Below are 22,351 nucleotides of genomic sequence, written 5' to 3' on the forward strand. Positions count from 1 at the left end.
AGAGAGACATGAATCAACAGTCGAGAACACCTGCCATTCTTCCAGACAGCCTAACTTCTCCAGGGAACCTGATGCCTCCAAGGGTACCCACAAACATGACAGACAGACAGACAGACAGACAGACAGACAGACACACACACACACACACACACACAGCAGGTCTTTAAAGAAAGAATAAAGGAGGTTCTTATCTCTGGCTCAGTTGATGGAGGACTTACCTAACATGCTGAGCCCTGTCTGATCCCCACCACCAGGCATGATAGCACACTTGTAATCCCAGCACGCAGAAAGTAAGGGCAGGAGGATCATGAGTCCAAGGTTTTCTACTGTTACATAGGAAGTCTGAGGACAGCCTGGGCTCCATGAGATCCTGTCTTAAAGGAGAACACTTAAAAAGAAGAAAAGAATTTATCATAGATGTGTTGAAGTATTCGCTATGAGAAAATACTGAATGGCTCCTGTGTGCCTGCTGGCAGAGGAAAAACTAAAGTGTGTTCAATAAATCACCTGGAAATAAGGCAAATAACAACACTCAACAGACTTCATATCATTCGTCTATAGGTACTGAAAGAAACACCAAAACACCAAACTCAAGAATATAGGTTTAACTATGAGGGGAAGGGTGAGCCTATTCTGAAATGGAAACTTCTAGTTTCGTTGGAAAGTCAATTATGTCAAATGGTGTTTTGCTGGGGCACACAGGTAGAAGCATGTTTTGTTAAAGCAGATACATGAAAGAATGTTTTCCTGAAGCAAGTACAGGTGAAAGGATGTTTTGATACAGCAAACACATGACAGGACGTGTGATGGAGTATAAATGTGACCCTTCAGACAGTGGGAGACAAGCACTGAGCTTTGGTTTGATTTGCTCGGCCTCGATATTCTTTGATAAGAACACTCATGTATTGGTTACTTTACATAGCACTGTTGAGCTCTACTTGTGGTAATGCCACCATTGAGAGGAACTGCTCGTGAGGTTCCTGTGGCAGCTTGCCACAGCAGCCTCACCTCAGGCTGGTTGGCGAGTGTTGCGCTGCCTGGTGTGTATCTGCCTGCCTAGAGGACTGGTCTGCAGCTGCTGAGTCGTACGTCCGTATTTGGTGTTTGCTACAGGACTAAACTGCTGCCAAAGAAGACTGAGCTCAGAGTCCCGAGCAAGCAAGCGAGGTAGCGGCTGTTGGACCGGCAGGAGCAGAGCAATGCCTAAATCAAAGGAACTTGTTTCTTCAAGCTCTTCAGGCAGTGATTCTGACAGCGAAGTTGAAAACAAGTTAAAGAGGAAAAAGCAAGTTGTTCCAGAGAAGCCTGTGAAGAAGCAGAAGCCTGGTGAGACTTCTAGAGCCCTGGCGTCCTCCAAGCAGAGCAGCGGAGATGATAACATGTTCCAGGTTGGAAAGATGAGATACGTCAGTGTGCGGGACTTTAAAGGAAAAATTCTAATTGATATTAAAGAATATTGGATGGACTCAGAAGGTGAAATGAAACCAGGGAGAAAAGGTATCTCTTTAAACATGGAACAGTGGAGCCAGCTGAAGGAACAGATCTCTGACATAGATGATGCAGTAAGAAAGCTGTAAAATCTGAGCCACATCAAGCCTGTACTGTTGTGGTTGTTTTAATCTGTCTTTTTACATTGTCTTTTGTTTTCTAAATGTTGTTTTCCAAGCTGTGGTATATTTGGATGGCAGAACAATTTGTAAGACAAATACTTTTTTTTAATGTGCATTATTAAAATGTTCTAAGTGGGGGGGAAAAAAAAAGAAGAAGAAGAACAAGAAGAAAGACTGAGCTCGCCCCAAAAGAACTATTGCTGAACAGGTCCACTTCCCCCATATCCTAAAACCTTTTCTCTTCCACTACCTCTGCTAGGTGGTGGGCTAGAGGAGAGGTTGAACTCTTATTAAAAGTAGGTTGTAAAAAAATGTATGCCTACACTCTTCTAAATCTGTTTTTTTTTTTTTTTAAATAGAACAAAAATAAAACAGTCTTAAGAGAAGGCTGAGCTCTGTGCTGTGTGCAGACAGGTCTACCTAATTATCCTATACAACCTGCATGCACTGAATACATTTTAATTCTTAATTTATATATACCTTCATGTAGCGGATGATATTTAAATCTCCAACCCGGATATGACCGGTCAATGAAAACACAACTCAGTAATTATGAATATATTCTGTAAGCCTAGATTGGGCAGATACCCCTACACCACTCTGTTCCCCAGCTATGAGACCCTTATAACTTGAGGGTTTTCCAGACCCTGCATCTGTCCTTCTACCTCCTGCTTCCCAGTCTTCCTCTCCTTCTTTGTCTTCCTCCTCCATTGTCTTCCTCCAGTCCTCCTCCCCCTGCTCTCCTCCCACCAACCTTTATTTTTCCACCTCCCCTTCCTCTGCCCAATCGCTGGCTCCAGCCTTTATTTTACAAATTAAGATGGGCAGAAGGTTCACTAGAAATCACCTGTGTAATGACTCACACCTCCTCTGCAGCCCTTCACAGGAAAGGGGAATTAGTATCAAAATATAAGACTGGGGATACACCTTCATACACTCCTATGCTTAGAGTTGTCATTTAGAGTTGCCGACCAAGTGTTCACTGATGGCTGAATGGGCAAGCTAATGCATACATTTGCATGCAATGTAATACTATTCCGTCTTCTAAAACGAAGGCAGTTTTGACATGTAACCCAGTGCTGAAAGAACCTTGTGGACATTATGTTTAGTGAAGTAAGACAAATAAGGGAGGGAGCTACAGAACCCCACTGATGTAAGGCTCCGCAGGTAGTCAAATTCATAAGCTCAGAAAGCAGAATGGTGGCCGCCAGGCCCTGGGGAGGGAGGAACGGAAGCTTGTGCTTGGTGAGAAGTTTCACATTAGGAAGATGAGAACTGCTGAGGAGAGGGATGGTGGTCATGGCTGCACAACAAAGTAAGCGGATTTGATGCCACCCAACTGCACCCTAAAAAATGATCAAAGCAACCCGTTTTTTATGCAGATTACTCATTTAAATTCAGAATAATGTGTACCCATCAGGAGGGGAATTCCCCAAACTAAAATTTAGGTTATCATGTAAGAGAATACTACACACTCAAAAAAAAAAAAGTAGGTCAAGCCACACTGCTGGCTGTTTGTCAAGACACAGTGGTGTCACCAAAAAAGAGGTAAACAGGAGAGAGAATTCATCAGCACTGCACGGACCAGCTCCAGAAACTACTCAAGAAACTAGAGACACTGACGGCTCAAGGGATAGGGAAACAGAAAATTAGAGTGAGTTCAGGATCTAGCTTGTCAAAAAAAAAAAATCACTTTTAAGATACTGCTGTAAATGACCTACAGTACAAAGGAAGGAATGAGAAGAAATGCCCAGAACCACCTCATACCCTCACTCTAGACCTGACCTTGAGATAGGACAAGAACCAGGCTCCAGCATCAGCCTTTTCCAAATGTCCAGGATACTTTAAAATGTCCTGTGTCCTGAGCTGCAGCGAAGAGAAACTATTCTGTCTCTGCCACAAATACAATACATTCAGAAAAAGCTTAGTATGGTGAGCTTAGTGTTTCTTCGGCCATGGTGATAGCTCCTCATCCAGCAACTTTGCCTTCAGGCCATTTTCTTGTTAACTTCCAATGATCTTTTTTGAAGCTCTAATTCCTTCCTCCCAGTTTGGAGACTTGCACTTCCGATCACTTCATTCTCAGGTCTGTGTTTCTTATCCACACACAGGAAAATGTGGAGCTAGAGGGTCGTTTTGTTTAGTTTTAAATAAAATAGGCATTCACCACAATAGTTACTTCAGCAGCTTGATCAAGGGAAACATTCACCAATAATTATTGAAGATACGATGTCTGGATTTGCTTCATTTTCAAATTAATCCAAGTTTTGCTTCACTTACCAGTAAAACTCATATCCTCTGCAAGTTTTTAACCTAAATCCTGATTAAGGTCATCACAACAGCTAGCGGCAAGCTTGGAAGAGTCCACAAGGTGGCGCTACAGACCTACAGGCCGAGTCCACAACCTAGTGAACTGTTGTCCAAATCAGCAAAACAGCCTCTGGCTAACAAAGATTAGAAAATGAAGCTAATATGAAAGCCATCTTGTTCTTGTCTGGAGGCAAGGCTGCCATCCAAAATACATTTGAAGTTCTAATTGCATACTTTAAAACTCACATGGCAAGCCTAACTTACCAGATTCTCTCTCTTCCAAAGGCAGGTCTACATCTGCTCGCTGAATCAGGAACACTGCATCTTAAATACATCCCAGGGGCTCTCACCAAGGACACATCTCACATATGTTGGGGGGGAGGGTACACGTGTGTTAGACACATTTGTAATAAGATTTTGTCTCGGTCCTATTAATATTCATTGCACTATAGAAAACTGGTTGTCTTCATTTCTAAGTTCTCAATAACCGGAGTGTCTCACAAATAGGAATAAATTCTTATGCACTGAGATCAAAAGACTAGTATTAAAAGCTCTTCACGAACACTGGGTGTGGCCTTCACACTCTCCTATCAGGTCACTGGCAGCCTGGGAATGTCCAGTGCTGTCTTACAAGCAGCTATGAAGGGTAGACCTGATCCGGGTGTAGAGCATGATCCTGGAGTGTGAGCCAAGGTCCCTATCTCGGGACACCTACACGGAAGGGAAGCTACAAGGCTCCTGTGATTCAGGCACCTCTGATGGCCCTCCTCACGCCATCTTTAAAACTTACAATCTACTTTTCAAACAGACACTTAAATTCAAAGCATGATCCATATACCCCACAGCACTCCAAAGACTCTACGAAGCCTCCATTCTACGGTGATTACGTCCGTAACTCTATTTTATAGGTGAAACGCCCAAGACGTAAGTGAGCGTGTGCTCTCTGATGTGTTTCTTTCCAGCAGTGGTCCGCATTCTTCTGGGCTCATTTTCTAAGAATGTGAAGGGAACATAAATATCAGAAGGTACCACAAAACAGAACACACACCAGTCCCAGGCTAGCTGGGAAGAAGGGCAGGGCTGATGAACGGATGAGCCAACTGCACAGAAGTGTTCTAAGCCTCAGATCACATGCTGCTGTGAACGGGGACTCACATCTTATCCGCAGTATGGGGATGACACCTGTGTGCTAACCACTGAGCGCCTTTATCTCCCATTCACAACCAAACACTTCGGAGACAAGACTCAGAAACTGTTTTATTGAACTGAACACAAAAAGCCCGTTACAATGTCATCAAGCCTTTATCAGAAGTCAGTACATACATGAGAATACACAGCCAAGATGAGCCAACATAAGTGGTACAAGCTTAAATAACATTCAGACTTCTATATTTGATAGGCTGAAGAAAATAAAAACCGAAAGAGCAATTTCAATTTCACAATTCACAGTTGATTGGTTTGAATCCTGTGACGTCAGTCAGCTCTGTAGCCCCAGAACATAGACTGGCCCACTGTCCAACGGCCTGCTCAGATTCTCAACAGCCAAGTGACAAGTAGAGAGCGTGATATGATACAGCCCTGCTTTCTGGTTTGAACTGGCATTTCTTAGCTGCATCCTTTTTAGTGAACCAGCAGAAGCACATTTACAGGTCGCCACACTGATCACATGAAGGGTTCCACACTCTCTCTCTCTCAGCTTCCTGCTTCATTTCTAACTTAAGACAATAACTGTATTAAGACATACCCTTGATACTGAAAGCAAGATCAGCTTTGCTTCCGGATCAAGAGCACACACCCCAAAGAGGACACGTATGTCCCAGCAGACAGCTGGGAGGCTTGACAGCAGAGCCTGGCATACCCAATAAGGCATTTCGAAGACGACACATAAAACCACACAACCCAGGTCACTGTAGTTGACTGGTAGGGGGCAGGGAGGGGCAGGCCATGGGTGAGCAGAGTCAACGTGAGACTTACAAAATGACACACTGGCTTACAGAACCTTTGGTGGGTGATCAGATACCAAAAGAAGGCAGAACAATGATCAGCCACTTCCAGGAGGGTTTGCTCCCAATAAGGGCTTTGGCCAAAGATAGTATCGCTCACCCTGACATATGAAGTCATTTCTTAAAACCAACAAAAAAGCATCAGGTTGAGAGTGCATGAGAGGGGTCAGTGATGGAGAACACCATTTTCACGGGGGAGGGAGTCAAGTGAGCACAGACGTTGACAGAGTGGTCGTAAAAGCCATTTAAAGACAGAAACAATCAGACAGACCCTGCATGAGTTGGTATTCAACAGTGCAGTGAGATTTTTATCAATTGCTTTGGACTTAATTAAAACTACAATTTACAGCCTGGCATGGTGGTACATGCCTGTAATCCCAGCACCAGGAGGTGGAGGCAGGAGGATCGGGGGAGTTCAAGGTCATCCTTGGCTACATAGTAGAATTGACTCACCTGAGCTACATGGAACGTCACAAAACAACAAGTGACCACAGGAGTATCTCTACGTTAAGAGAACTGTGAAATGTCTAAAACTAAAATTCTAGTTGGTAAAAAATAAATACAGTCCATCTAAGGGCACAAAGAAAGTGCTCAGTTACACGGGAAGCCTAAGATTATATCCTAAAGCGCTCAAGGTTGGACTGTGATTTGGTTCTCCCCATCCAATTTATCCGACCTGAGCAAACCCCTTCAGTTCTTGCAGAGCTGGCCACAGCGGGTGGGCACAGGATGGAGGCAGACTGCAGTCTTCCCTGACGTGACTGGAGGAAAGCTGTAGACTGCTCTAAGGCTTGCCCATCCCTCAGTGGACAGAACTGCTGTCTCAGAGTTTAATCCTGCTATGTACAGGCATAGGAGGAGAGTAGTTACAGCGCCTGGGAGGTCACAGCAAGTCCTGTCGGGAACGTCACGTTTGTGGGCCACGTAGCCCGGTGCAGGCTTGTTGAAACTCTAAGCACACTCAGGAACAGAAACAAGGAAGACTGATATCCACCACAGGAGAGAACAAACACTGTTTACTGGCTCAAGTAATCACCTAGACATGCAGTCTTCCTAAGACATTAACATTTAGATATTAAATCCTAGCACATGACACCCATGGTATGGATGCTGTCTGAAATGTATGGAGCCATCTGTCCTGATGGGCAGACAGAGGAACCCGAATGGGGAATGTCAATAGGAGACAGAGTTAGGTGTGCTCCAAAATGTTTTCCACTTTGACAAATGTCCAAAATTCTTCATAATATAATCCTGAGGCAAACGTTACTATTTCTACATGAAAATTGGATTAATCATATGTTTGAAAGATTATAGATTATAAGGACCTCGGGAAATATAATGTTTTCAGTTAATCAAAGTAAGGAAAGTGTCGTTTTCAAAGGCCTCAAGCTTGCTTGGAAAGGTCCTCCATCCACGCGGAGATGAAGTATAGCATGACCCGGACGGAGTTACCTATCCCAGGCAGTCTCTCAATACACTTTGTTTGTAGATACATAATTCTCTCCACACTATAGAAGAACCAAGTCGGAGCACGGTCAGTGCAGGATGTTTTTTCCAACATCAGCATCTCAAACTCTGAGTCCTGTGTGGCATCAAACACAGCCACGGAGATGACTACTGATGACAGCCTCAGCAGCCAGACTCCCACCCAGAGTACCGCTTTACTCAAAAGCAAATTGAGACTGCACTAAGAAATGAGGTGGAGGGACCACAGAATAGAAGTCACAAGGACCATTGCTATTTCAAGCTATCTTATGAACAGTGGCTAATGGCAGTAAATCCTGTCATCTCTACCCTCTGTGAAATGCTTGCTAAAGGCACTCATATTCTGGGTTTAACGGATACAAGGTCACACAGGACCATAAGCCAGGACTGGTTTTTTGGTAGCTACAGAGAAAGGGCGTTCACAAAGAGTCCCTATTGATAATGGAAGGAAATGCCGACGGCTATCCATATAAATGTCTCATGAGAAGCTATTTACATAGCGGGTGTCCACACAGCAGCTCACAGGAGACTTGCCCAAACAGAACACAAAAGCAACAAAGCATTTTTTTTTTTTTAAATCACATATAAAACTCCTAACAGAGATTTAAGGGGAGGGAGCAAGGTAGATTTTTTTTTTAAAAACACCTGTTCAAATATCTACATTAAACTTCTGCATACACCAACAAAATGTTTCCTCATTTCTAAAGACACTCCACCACCCGGGTACAAGGCCCACCAATTTCTCTGAAATACTTCCAGCCCAAGTCCTGACATTTACAGAACTTTCCAAACTACTGTTCTTGAGCCTCTCTGCAAAGAAAGCACTACAAGGAAGCTACTTGTCTGCCCTTGGACTGCCACTGCTCAATCTCCCTGGAAACACCGGCTGGGATAGTTCCAAGTCCCACTGTCAACTTTTAGATCCTGTCTACACAGGAGTGCATGTGTTTGTAAAATTTTCCTCCCTATTGGGATTGTAAGGTTGCATGGACCGAGCTCTGTAGGGCAGCTCTGAGGTGAGGTGGGAGAGTCACCTCAGCAGATCACAGGCTCTCAGCCATGGTCCTTCTTCCATCTCCAGGGCTTGAAACCTCCTCACTAATTCTCTAAGGCCATGGCAGACTAAAAGGGAAAGAGGTGAGGAGGGAGCTTTTTATCAAGACAAATAGTGTGGAAAAATATTGTAGAAAATGCAGGATTCAGTTTGTAAAAGGCAAGCAGACAGGTGTAAAGTAATAAGCATGCATTCATAAGCGGCAGGACCCAGATCAACCCAGAGCAGCAAAGTCTCTGCTCAATGTAAAGTCTAAAAGGTCAAAGGACACAGGGCTATGGCTGAACCTCCAAAGCTAAAGCCCTCTGACAGCATATGGGATCCAGGCCATCTGACTGAAACTGGACTCTTCCTGAAGCCTTAGATCTGGGTGTTCTGACTGGCCTCATCATGAAGCAGAGAGCCACAAGAACAGACTTCAATGCTACAAATAATTGAGGAAACGGAAATCTACTTAATTTTGGACTAAGGTCTCTCTTTTTTTACACTTCTATCCATCCATGACTGTGACACACCATAATGTACAGCTTCCTGGGAACAGAGGGCCAATCCTACCGAAAAACGAAGCCAACAGAGAGCTCACCTAACTGGCTCAGATGCCACCATAGCTTGATCAGACAAGGAAGGGATGCTGTCCATACAGAGTTCACATAGTGAGAAACCGCACTGTGTAGTTCTGATAGCCTCTGCCCTACCCACTGAATACAAGTAAGGACGATACAGCCTCAGCCAGGAAACTTCGAAGTCTTTCAGACATCCACGTAACCTGTAACAATGACCATAGCACTTACTTATAAACTTCCAGAGTTCAGAAACAAACTGAGTTAATCATAGGCAACCCGGCACTGGAGTGTCATAAAACAAACGCATCACTCTCTCTAATGCAAAGGAATACGGAAAAAAACACTACAAATCTAACAGTTCACTCCAAAAGAAACCACACGTATGCGTCCCTAACATCCATTAAGGGCACTGGGAGACTAGAAACCTGAATTCACAAGGCTTGAAGACACATCAAGCCCTTAAGTCTACTGCTTTCTGTTTACACAGGAGGAGAGTATTTGGGGCAGGGAGGGGGACATCCTTTGAAATGATTCCCAGAGGAAAAAAAACTCAAATCAGATGAATGTCACTTTTATAAAATGTAAATCCATACCCAGGATCTTTCAAAGTTATCTGATATAAAGATGGGGTGAAATTCTCTCTGAGATATCATGTAAAACTGGGGGGTTGGGGTGGGGGCATGTATCTTCAGACACAAACACAGAGACACACAGATGCACACCCTGCAGAGAGAACAAATGAGACTGTTAAAACAACCACAGAACCAAGTGGCCAGCAATATATTTAAGTCCACCAAAGAATTATATTTAGCAGCAAAATGAATAACCAAATGGCTAACAAGATACACCCTAAATTGCCGTAAACTGGCCAACTCTGTAGATGGCCACAGAAGAGTCCTTGGTATGAGGAGTTGCAAATGGAGATCAAATCTTAAGCTAACACTGTTCTTTCTTCTGTTTCTAAGAGGAAAATACTTAACCAAATAGTTCTACTTTTCCAGAAACCAGCATTTCACCAGGAGAAAGTAACCAGGTATTGTTCCAGAAGCTAATCATAAAATTAACCTTTAATTATGGGTCTCAACTGCTCTAATGCAAGAATGGAAGGGAGGGAGCCAAGCATTTCCTCCCTCTCCATCTGCCCAGAGAGTTCTCTGGTGACATGAGTACTGAAATATGTATTTGTTATAGTGCAAAACACTGCTTGCTGTAAGCCTTGTGCAGAAGCACACTTCCCTAAGATGCACGGGCATGCTGGCCTCACCCACATGAAGGAGAAAGGAGAAGACAAAGAACACACAGTGAACACAAGTTCACATAACACTCCGTCAGTCTGTCTACACATACACTATGGCTTTTTATTTAAAAAATAAGAATCCCATTATAATCATTAGACACCAAAGTCATCTGTGTTTTCAGTCTCTTCAAGGAGGCAAAGAAGTAAATGCAATAGTTATATGTTTTTCTATTGGAAATGACACTGAAACTTGATCAGCTTTAAAAAGAAGGAGACAGGAAGGAAGGAAGGAAGGAAGGAAGGAAGGAAGGAAGGAAGGAAGAAAGAAGAAGAAGAAGAGAAGAAGAAGAAGAAGAGAAGAAGAGAGAGAAAGAGAAAGGAAATTTTCCACTTAAGAAATAGCAGACAGGGGTATTTCCTGGGCACGCCCATTACCTGTCAGGGCAGTGTCAGAATACAATCATCAAAAAGCTATAAAATAATGACTATCCCATGAGTTCACATAATCATCAGTGAAAATAGAATTCCAAATTGAAATCTCAAACACATCCTTGCATTTCCTTGAATCATCTGAAAATATATCTTCTAAAAGAATATCCATCTTCAACTCATTAAACAGTCAAATCTGGGTCTCCAAACCTGACAGCACAGTGAGGTCATGAGAACGGGGTGAGCGGAGAAGCTGATCCAAGTGGGGGAGGAGATGGCAATCACACGTGTGCAGTTCACAACTGGAGATGAAGTTACATGTTCAGAAGAACACAGTATTCTGGACGTATATGAATTCAAGAAAACCTATGTGTTATTATGGGGGGGGGATATGCCATAGGGAACCAGGTGCTGCTGAGAGACCAAGCACACACCATAACAGCACATCTGACTGACACCACACCGTGGTGGTCATGCTTCCCAGGAGCATCAGGAGATGGGAATCTCTGTTTACCTGTTTTCTCTATAATTAGAAGAACTCAAGTCAATTTGTCTAATGTGCGTAAACCTAAAACCGCAAAAGCAGATGCCATTTTTAAATAACTGTAGCTCTAAATGGTCAGGCTACTGCTGCTTAACCAGAACTTGGCCAAGATAAGAAGTTACACCTGATGGGGCAGGAAGCTCACACACCACTGTGAGTTGTTTGACACAGTTGGCCCAAAAGAGCATCTTCATGACCTAAGAAGCACACTTCCCTCCCCCACCCTGACCTGACGGCTCATGGCGCCACTGCAGGTTACTCGCACTAAGCAGAGAAATGAGGAATGTACGCATGGAGGACCACAAAGCAAGGCAGGTCGACAGAAGGCAAACAGGCAGGGCAGGCTTCTCTGTGAGGATGGCCATCATTGAACATAGCCCAGGTTCTCCATCTCGCTCCTGTACCGCTGCTCGGACACCTTGCTTTTGTGCTGCTTGCTCTCAAGATGCTGCCGAAACTCCACCTCTTCACCAGCTCCGACGTCACACATGGAGCAGTAAAACTGGCCACTCGGAGTAACGCACATGGCGAGATCTCGCGGGATCCTCTGCCGAGATCGGGCATTGAAGTAAGGTCCTGCTGACGAAAGAGACAGAAGTGAGGTAGTCAAGGGAGGAGAGGGGGGGCTGGAGGACCTGAGTTCAAGTCTCTAGAACCTACATAAAAGCCTTGTGGCCTGGGCTTGTAACCACAGTGTGGAAGGCAGAGACAGGAGGATCCTGGGGACTTGCTAGCTAGCCAATCAGTGAGCTATAGGTTCGGTGAGAGATCCTGTCTTAAAATGTAAGGTGGAGAACAATAGAGAAAGATACCCCAAAACTAAACCTCTAGCCTTTACACACTCAACACACACACATGCAGATCCTCAGAATGTCTATTTAGTAAAAACATTCCACTAGTCCTCATTGTAATCAATAATTCTAAATTCAAATTCAGACTCTTAACTTTGAAGGAAGGAGAGGTGAATGGATTTTTTTTTCTTTAATTACATGTACATAGAAGTTTAATCTACAAACATAAAATGATTTTCCAACTAGTGCCAGGGCACTGACTACAGAGCCAAGCCTGTGATAAAGTTCTAAATGCTTGTGGCTCTTAAAAGTGAATGTTTAAAGACTGTGACAGAGCATGGTGGTTTGTGCCTATACTTCAGCACTTGGGAGCCTGTGACAAATCTGAAGCCAGTGTGAGGACCACAGTAAAGCCCATGGCTCCAGCCCAGTCTCTGTATTTGGATTACTCTACTCCGAACCTAACCTGTGTCATCCCCATCCTAAAATGTATTTTCCTTGGCATTGACACAGCTAGGGGATGTTTTTTCATCTCACCTAGCTTTTGAAATATAGCCTGACCGTCTTTGTCTTCTAGTTGACATTGGTCATAACTAGTAATACACTGAAATTACATTCATCAGAGCAAAGGTTTTTCCAACTTTTTGTATTTTGTTATTTAGCTGTCTCTTGTTATTCGGTGAAATCTGTTTTTGTTTTCCTGCTTGTACAAACAGCCCCTGCTGGCATTCATAGCATTGGAAGCTGTGGTGGCCAGGAATAGAATAATCAGAGAACGTCTCCATAAACACACGGCTCTCCATTGAACACACACATCACTAGAATTCCCTAGGTAATTCTCACTTATTACCTGTATAAAGACCACACTGGACATAGTGTGACTTAAAATCAGGAAGTGTGAGTATACATGCATGCTCGCACAGGTGTCCAGTTTCTTTCTTAATAACTCTCCAACTTATATTTTGAGCCAGAGTCTCCAGAGTTCTCAGAGTCTGAACCTGGAGCTCGCTGGTTCAGATAGGCTGTTAGGCCAGTGAGCTCCAGGGACCTTCCGTCTTCACCTGAGAGAAGAGGTATGAATGGCTGCACCTGGCTTTTTCCACTTGAGACTGGAAATCAAACTCAGGTCTTCATGCTTCCATGCCTGCACCATCTTTCCGGCCCCCAGGAGGCCCATTTGCTCATGGGCTTTACATATTTAATCTGATAACTATTTTTTTTTAAACAGACTCTAAAACACTAAGACCAAGATAAATACTATACTGAATAGGAAATAAAGCATTCCAGAAATAAAGAGCAGCCTGAACAGCCAGAAGAACAACTCAGGAAAACACCCACTAACCTAATTCCTTGGGGCCACCTACTGCTATCGTTTGCAGACACATGTATGCTCTGTACACCGGGACACACAGGCTACCTGAATTGCTCTGGACTGTATACATATTCCTCCTGGTGGCCACCATCTTAAATTCATTCCCTTCTTTCCGGGTCCGCCGTTGCCCCGCCTCTATGGAGTCCCTGGTGAAAGGAATTTGAAATGAGTGAGTCGCTGAACAAGGCTGCCTTTCGGTTCCTCCTCTACCACAGTGGCTCTCACATAACAATCTGTCCTCAGAGGCAAAGGCAATACCTACGAGAATGAGTGACTCTGAGCTTCCGCCAGGCGAAGTCTCTTGGCATGGTTCTTCCCCTGGTAGTGAGCCTGGGCCACGGCAGGGGAGCTGAAGGAGGCATCGCACAGTTTACAGTAGTCATTCTCAGTGGCCAGGATCACCCTGCCCCCTGGCTTGCAGGAGCCCACCTGCCAGCAAAGACACAAAAGAATAGTTACACTTTCCCTCTCCTCCAAGATCCTTCAGAGCCCTGAGACAGAACCAAAGCCTAGGGCACGACAACAGGCGCTGAATTTTATAAGAAAGTAAATCCAGGGAGAGAGACGGGGAGACCCTTTACCCCATTTTGGATGACAATTACCTATGAACCAAAGCACTACCTGGTGTCCACTGAAAACATGGTTTCAAAGTGTGGACATTTAAGGTAGGAGGCAAGTAAATAAGGCAGGCTAAAATCTTCTTGCCAGGGAAGTCTAGTCAAAATCCACCAATAAATAATGAGCACCTACTGTATACTGAGTAGCCCACCTTACTGAGCACCAACTGTGTACTGAAGCAGCCCACCTAGACTCAAAGTTTTGAAAGTTCTAGTCCTATAACCTCTCCAAACCACCTGTGCATATACAACCAGGGAAAACACCTGCTAAGTCAGGAAACCACCAGACACAAGATACTAAACTGCACTGGGCTAGCAAAAGCTACAAAGTAAACTTTGGTAGAAGAGAGTCTAGCGTTAAGATTGTGGATGCCATACCTTATCTAGAACAACTGGGAGGTGAGGGGGGAACTAGCATTGTCTGACCTGGAAGAGAAGAGTCTCCAGAGACAGCATGGTATCTTCATATGTCACAGAGTTTGTGCTAAACAAACAAAGTAGCCTGTGCTGTTTTCCCAAGAGGAAAGGGAGAGCCACCTGACTCTAGAGCATCCCAAAGAAATTCAAAATGTAAAAACCACTTGGCTGGAAGCACTTCTGCTGCCACTTCTAATGTATCTCAATTTCCCAAGAGTCTGAGGAGACTCAGCAGGGTTACCTATTTGAAGGAGGAAAACACTCCAGAAAGTAACATTATACCTTGGTGGTTGAGACCACCAAGCATGGATGAAACAAAATTTTGCTTTACAACATCACGGAAAGTTACTCAGCTTTCCCAGGCTTCTAATAAAGCCCCTGTGAGGCTCACCCTGCTAGCCCATGGACCAAGTTTTGAATAAGACCAGCAATTCCAAGTAATAGCAAATACTAAATGAGGCGAGGGTCCAGGACTAGAATGAAGCCAATTATAAAGTTACCTAGTGTGTGGGATTTAAGACAGTATCAAAGCAATCAAGATAATCAAATAATATTTTAATGGAATTTTTTAGGTTTTACTTTATATATGTCAAGTTTTTGTCTACATGTATGTATGTGCAACGTGTAGACCTGGCACTCTCAGAAATCAGAAGAACTAACTTCCCATACAACTGGAGTTCGAGATGATTGTGAGCCACCCTGTGGGTGCTTGGAACAAAACCCAGGTCCCACAAGAGCAGTAAATGTTCTTAACCACTGAGCCATTTCTCCAGCCCTTAAATGTTCTTAATTTTTTTCCCCAGAGCAAAATGTAGATGTCACATGGTCATTTAACCTAAATTTAAAGACATAGAACAATGGACAGAACAATATTGTTCCATCATCCCACACATCACTGCGAAGTCCAATGAGAGATTCCCAAGTTCAAAAACTCTGGCAGATCCAGCTACAGGAGTTAAGAGTACCAAGAACCTTTCAGGGTGTTGCCCAGCCTGACCCTGACAGACACAGGCACAGGCAACTGTACTCATGACCACGTGTATATGACAGCCTCTTTGTACTGTACTGCCTCACCTGTGGAGGGACAGGAACGAGGGGTGTGGCTACAGGCTCTGCCACGCTGCTCACCCTGGCTGGAGGAGGGCAACTGTTAGCTGCATAATAATTTCGGAGTTTCTTGCCATGGTTTTTACCCTAGAGGTAGACACAAAGCAGACAATCACAAAGAGGATCCTTTGTCAGATGTCGATCATGGATGCACCCACCCGGCAGCCCTATCTTTGATGTACACCCAGGACAACAGACCACTGGCCGGCTCCAGCTCCATCTTAAAAGAGTCTGTGCTTGCTCTGTGTTCTGTTGCTGTGGTAAATGTCATGACCAAAAGCAGCTTGGTAGAGGGAAAGGTTTAGTTTAGCTTGCACTTTCGGGTCACTGAATCAGAGCACAAACGTAAGCAGGCCGGACAGAACTCAAAGCAGAAACCACAGGTGAACGCTGCTTCCTGGCTTACTCGCTGGCCCATGCTCAGCTGGCTTTCTTATACAGCCCAGACCCCACCCTAGGTAAAGATGGTGACACTCGCTGTGGCCTGAACCCTCTGACATCAACTGTTAATCAAGACATCTTACATACATGGCCAAGACCAACCCAATTGAAGCAGTCATTCAACTGAGGCTCCCTCTTCCCAAGGGGTTGTATCCAGGGATTGTGTCAAATTGCCAGTAATAACTAACCAAGGGCAGAGTCTACCGTTTGGCTCTAAGAGAACCATTGTATTTATCTGGAGTATGTAACAGAATACAGCCAAAAGAAATTAAATTTCCTCTAAGTTTCTAGAGAGGGCTCGCGGCCCCCAGTACTGTGTCCTGCCTAAAGCTTATCCCCATTTACACACCACTGCTTCAATAGGAATCTCAAGACGCTCTGATCTAACTGGCTTCAGAATCAAGTAATGAGATGGCTAATCCAATCACTTTTACAAAAATAGCCCTTACATAGGGTCACTTCATAGAGGTCAATGTGCCTCGGTCCATCACTGCTCATAGAAACCCTGTACCAATCTGCTGATACCGACCATGCCTCACAGTGGAGGAATTGTTGTGGGAGTAGGCACAAGCCTTCAGGAGTAACATTAGCAGAGCCATGACTTTAAACCTTCTCAGTGCAGCCTATATCACACATCTTGGTGGCTTGTGGCAACACTCTGACCTTCTCCCAAGTCAGAGTGGCCTTTCTCACCAAGTTTTAAGTTATAAATTACAAGAGTATATTTCATAAGCTAATAAATAAATACAAACTGGTGGGAAGAATCAGAAGCACTCTGATGGGACTGCAGAGATGACCCAGAAGTTAAGAGAGCTTCCCACCACTGTAGAGGACCTGGGTTCAGTTCCCACCACCCACATTAGGCAGCTCACAGCACCTGTAATTGCAATCCTAGGAGATCAACGCCTTCTTTCAGCCTCTGTACACTCCAAAATACACATGCTGCAAATATATTCATGAAGGTATACATATACAATATCAAATAAACCTTTAAAATTACTCTAAATACGGGTAAAACAGTTCATTACTTTTAAGCCATGTTGTAAAAGTTAAGCCTTCATAGCGACATTTACCATCTACTACCTGCTAACTCCTAGGAATGAACTAAGGACCAGCAGATGGCCTAAAGTTCCATCCCCTGCCATCCAAACCATTTCCATGAGACTACCAGAGAGTCAAGCTTCTGGTCCCCTCTATCATTGTTTTCTTATGTGAACTTTAAGCATAACAGCACCGTTAATCCTCCCTCAGTCCTTCTCAGGATGTTCTGTCTTCCATGGCTCCCTCTTACCTCTTCCCATCTCTCTTCTCCTGTCAGACCCTAAGCTCTGCCCTTGGCCTTCTTCTCCATTTGTGTTCCAACGCTAGTTCACTTTACCAGGCTTTCTTATAGACAATGAGTAAATATGTGGCAGATGGTTGTGGTCATATATACCTTTTATCCCGCCCAGCTCTGAGGAGGCAGAGGCAGGTGGATCTCTAGTTCAAGGCCAGCCTAGTCTCCATAGTGAGTTCCAAGCCTGTCAAGACTATACAGTGAGGGTCTATACCAAATAAACAAATGAACAAAAGCAGATGGAGGCTCATACAAGTTCAAGGCCTGCCTAGGTGACAAAGTCTCAGAACACAATACAAAAACAATACCAAAAAAAAAAAAAAAAAAAAAAACCTGTGAGGAGAATTCTGAGTGCTTGTGAGAAAACTCCAAAAACAAACCAAGACACAGTCTTGTGACCTCAGTGTCTTTAGAAAACATAGAACTGTTCTTACAATGTACATTCATGCTCCTCCCAGGTGTATGTACCAGACAGGAGTGGGTTAACTTCAGCTGTTCTTATTCATATGCCTCTATGGAAAAACATGTTTTACCACATTGGGCTTGTCCTTGTGGTAGTACATTTTACTCAGGTGACTCCTCTTAACCCTCAGAGCATAAATTGTCTGATGCTCTGGATAAAGTTGGCTTCTGAATGGGACTACAGTCCACCTCAGTTTTAGGCCCCACTGTCCCAGGTTCATGCCACCAACAAGAGCAGCAAACACAGGACTATCCCAAAATTAAGAATTGAGGAGGGGAACTCAGTGACTGAACACATGCCTGGCATGAGCGAAGCCCTGGTCCCATGCCCAGCACCACCCCTCCCCACACTCTTTGGCAAGCCCCACTGTAATTAATAGTCACTGAGGATGAGAAACATCACTAACTAAGCAAAAGTGCGATGAGAAACAAAAACACACATGCGGTCTCAAAATATCTGTCCGTATGATCCTTACTCAACAGGGAAACGGCATCTTTTCCAAGAAGATCCTTGTAGGCACCACCTTAATTGAGAGATAATTAGCACCATGGAAGCATCCCTGACTCATGCAGCAGAAAGGACACAGCATCATGTCTGTAGTACTCTTGCCAAAACCCACATAGCCTAAACTCAATTAAACCAGGCAAAATCTGCAACACTCTACAAACCTGTTCTTCAAAAACTGTAAGATCATTAAAGAAGACAAAGATAGAGGAGGATAAGGGGGAGGGGGAAGGGGAGGGGAAGAGGAGGAGGAGGAGCGGGAGAAGAAGAAGAGGAGGAGGAGGAGGAAGGGGAGGGGGAGGAGGAGGAGGAAGGGGAAGAAGAAGAAGGAGGGGAAGAGGAGGAGGAGAAAAGGAGGGGGAGGAGAAGGAGAAAGTAAAAGAAAACATTAAAATTGCATGTAAATTTTAATTTTATATTAGACACCAGACACAAAGGGGGCTCTCAGTAGACAGCAGTGAGATAACAACAGTTTGCAAAGCACAGAGAGCACAGTTTCCATCCACGTTGGAGCTCTGCTGTGCTTGGGGTGAGTTTACTGTTGCTGCTGTTTTTGAAACAGAGTCTAGGCAGCTCATGCTGGCTTAGAACTCACTAGGAAGCCAAGCCAAACACCTGACCATCCTACCATCCTCCCGCCAACTCCCAAGGGCTTGTCTCCACACCAAATACCCAGCTCAGGATCTGTGTCTGAGAGTTGATAATTGTACTTCTATGTAGACCATCCATACTTGGGAAACTGGATGAAGCTCAAGTCTGTAAGTCTAAGACGATTCAACTAGAAGCAGTAATCAAGTTTTCCAAGTCCTTAAGAAAGTGAAGTAACAGGAAATAACCATCCACTTGCAGAATCCATGACACCATGCCCCACTGCATGCACCCAGGGACCATTCTCAGCTGTCAAAAATCACAGTCCTCAAAAGCAAAAAATATTAGATGTATTTCTAATATTGCACATCAGGCAGGTCATAAAATAAGTACTCAGGTTCATGACTTCATATTCTTAATTGACTTCCTGTTTTTAAAGGATGCTCTGAAAGGAGTAAGAAATCAAGAGCATTGCTACTTAAAGAATGGCTATCAAATTAAAAAAAAAAAAAAAAAAAATAGCAGCCAGGTGTGGTGACACACACTTTTAATCTCAGCACTGGGGAGGCAGAGGCAGACTGATCTCTAAGATATAAGGCCAGTATGGTCTACAGATCGTGTTCTATGACAACCAAGGTGAAATAATGAGTGAGACTCTGTCTCAAAAACACAAATAAATAGATAAATAAGATCAATACAGCATTTCAAATCAAGGCTACTTCTAAAACTAAAACTAAGTGAACTAATAATTAGAAGGGAAGACACAGAAGCAGGTGGATCTCTTAGAGTTCAAGGCTAGCCTAGGACAGCTAGGGTTGTCTCAAAAACAAAAGCAAAAAAACAACAACAACAAACAAAAGAAAAGAAACAAAAAAGAAAGAAAGAAAGAAAGAAAGAAAAGACTGATGATTTTAAAACTACTTGTAATTCATCTGCATGGATATGTATGACCCATCCTTTCTTCTGGTATACCTATGTTCAATCTGCTACCACCTTAGTCCTTAGTCACCAACCAGGGGATGGATGCCATCATATCACAACACCTGTGTGCAAGGAATCATCATTTTCTGTAATGATGGTGCCATGGTGTAAGCACTACAATGCTGGTGTTCATGCATGATAAAGAGAAACTGGAAAGCACTTCCTTGCAGTAAAAGGGTAAAAGTTCCCAACTTAATAAGGAAAGGGAAAATAAGTCACACTGAGGTGACTTATGTCTATGTTGCGGACAGATTTATCCATGAATTGTGAAGTATGGAAAGTCCATGCTGGGCCATGGCCAACCTCAGGCCACACAAGTTACAGCCATGTGCACATGTGCCCAGTTAAACTTGTGAATGCATGTATAGGAAAGCATGATACATACAGAAGTGGTACCATCGAGAATGTCAGGCAATCTCCAGAGGAGGGTCACAAAATGACAGACAGCCCCAGGGATAGGAAGAGATTACTATAAAAAATACCAGTCAAAAATCCAGAATCATGTATATCATTACATCACTATATTTTAATAAATTGGGCAAGAACAAGAAAAAAATTAGTCAAGGAATAGGAATTGTAAAGTTTCCAGATTTTGAGGTGGGGGGGGCATGGAGGATATAATTTTTAAAAAAATTTTTAGCCGTCTCCAGAGCTTAGATAACAGATGAAAAACAGACAAAGTTTTCTACTGTGTGCTGACCAGAACAAATTTTAAGGACCCAGGCCCAGTCACATCCATCAGTATGAAATTTCAGGCTCAAAAAATAAAAGAGGAACCTAAAACCTTACAGAGAAGGAAATAGAGGGAGAGAAAATTAAAGCATGTTGCCTACAAAGAAATAAAACCCAGAGGAAAGTTTCTCTTCAACATTAAATGAGTCTAAACAAAGGAGAACAGTCCTTAATTCTACCTAGAGCTATGTTTCTAGTCCAGCACAATGCAGACACTTTTTTGAAATGGAAGAGCTGAGAAATGTTTACATCATATTATTTAAAAGTGAGGTTTTGCTGGAATCTTAGGGTTTCTGCTACCCTGATAAAACATCATGAGCAAAATCAACTAAAAAAAAGGAAGCATTGACTTCAACTCACAGTTTATAGTCCATGACTACAAAAGCCAGCAGAAGTGAAGCCAAGCCTCGGAGGGATGCTAGCCCACTCCCTGTGACTTGCTCAGTCTGCTTTCTTATACCATCCAAGACCAGCTCCCCGGATGTGGGAGTGGCACTGTACTCAGTGGACTGAGCCATTGCACATCAATCATAAATTAAGAAAATGCCCCACTCCCACAGACTTGCTCACAGGCATTTCCTCAATTGAACCCCTTTTCCCAAATGAATCTAGCTTGTGTTGGGACAACATAAACTAACCAAGAGTTAGGATACCAATTACATTTGTTCTCTCTTCCTTGGAGTACTATGACCATACTGCACCCTAAGGAAACAAAAAAGAAGGGAATGAGGGGGGAGGGGGAAGGGGGAGGACAAAGAAGAAGATAACAATGTTTAGAAAACAGTCACCCAAGGAATAGTGAACAGAAATACAAAGTTGCAGGTGTGAAACAACCCAGAGGGCAAACAGGGAAGAGGGGTAAGAATGAGAGACCAAAGGTACAAAGAGGCATTCCATGGATGAAGTGGGTAGAAGTCTGTGGGGGGAGGGGTGGTGCTATAATAAACATGATATACAAGAAAGAAGGAAGAGAAAAGCAACTAAAATTCCAGAAAGTAGGAAAGGCTACACAAGGAGTCCTGATCTGATGTGAAACAGCTAACACAGTAATCAGTGGGCTTCATACAATGAAACAGATTATGAACAACAAAAGACAGACTGAAGAGACGAGAGGCAACATGGGGAGGAAAGACAGGAATGGGTTTCTTTAGGGCATGTGAGTCTTCCTCCTGTTTTCAAGAAACCCAATAGAAAGTCAAGGAAAAGCAACACAATTTCAAGTTTACAATCCACGTATAGATCAAAATAAAGAAGATGTGATTTTGAGCAACTTTAATGCTGTCCACGTGAACACCTGAGGACATGGGATCCCAACCCCAAGTGTAAATGGAAGAAAACAACTTGGCTGGATGCTGTTTATCTCCTCCTGAGGACCTAAAGGCCCAATGTCCATCTTCAGCAATTGGAAGCAACCTGTAGACAGAATGTGGAACTATAAAACCACAGCAAATACAAGCTGAGCTAGAAAGACTAGAGGAGAAAAGACACACAGTACGTGGGAAATAGAGTGCCTGCAAGCACCCACTCTATCGCCATGAGTTCTTTGTTCCACGGACATTACCTGGAGTGACAAGATACATTCTTAAGTTGTTTAAGAGGGAAAATGTTACCAGTATCAAATGTCACCAACATGGTAAGAGACACAGCTAGATTTGGCCTACCAGGTCATTGGTGACCCCAAGAGGATCAAAGAACATGGTGGAAAGGGGGACAGAAAGGATTTGTCAGCACAGAGTGAGGAGTACCATCCCAGACCCCTACAATCAC

The 22,351-nt window shown here is 43.6% G+C and overlaps 1 protein-coding gene and 1 pseudogene across 3 annotated transcripts in view; one reads left to right on the forward strand and one right to left on the reverse strand.

Annotated features, from left to right (window-relative positions):
- The first annotated feature begins 1,131 nt into the window (after positions 1-1,131).
- Positions 1,132-1,745, forward strand: LOC117707626 (activated RNA polymerase II transcriptional coactivator p15 pseudogene; annotated as a pseudogene).
- Positions 1,746-5,157: 3,412 nt separating this feature from the next.
- The window catches only part of Zmat3 (zinc finger matrin-type 3), a 31,665-nt gene continuing 14,471 nt past the window's right edge, over positions 5,158-22,351 (reverse strand). For 2 of the 3 annotated variants that reach the window (XM_034499920.2, XM_034499923.2), the window contains exons 3-6: positions 15,507-15,626; positions 13,661-13,827; positions 13,444-13,544; positions 5,158-11,814 (exon numbers count right to left, since the gene is read on the reverse strand). In XM_034499920.2, the coding sequence (XP_034355811.1) occupies positions 11,600-11,814; positions 13,444-13,544; positions 13,661-13,827; positions 15,507-15,626 (603 nt within the window). In that variant the 3' untranslated portion in view covers positions 5,158-11,599. The remainder of the gene's footprint in view (positions 11,815-13,443; positions 13,545-13,660; positions 13,828-15,506; positions 15,627-22,351) is intronic. The other variant, XM_034499924.2, reaches the window with a different exon arrangement.

Source organism: Arvicanthis niloticus, chromosome 4 (genome assembly GCF_011762505.2).
Source record: "Arvicanthis niloticus isolate mArvNil1 chromosome 4, mArvNil1.pat.X, whole genome shotgun sequence".
Taxonomy (NCBI): domain Eukaryota; kingdom Metazoa; phylum Chordata; class Mammalia; order Rodentia; family Muridae; genus Arvicanthis; species Arvicanthis niloticus.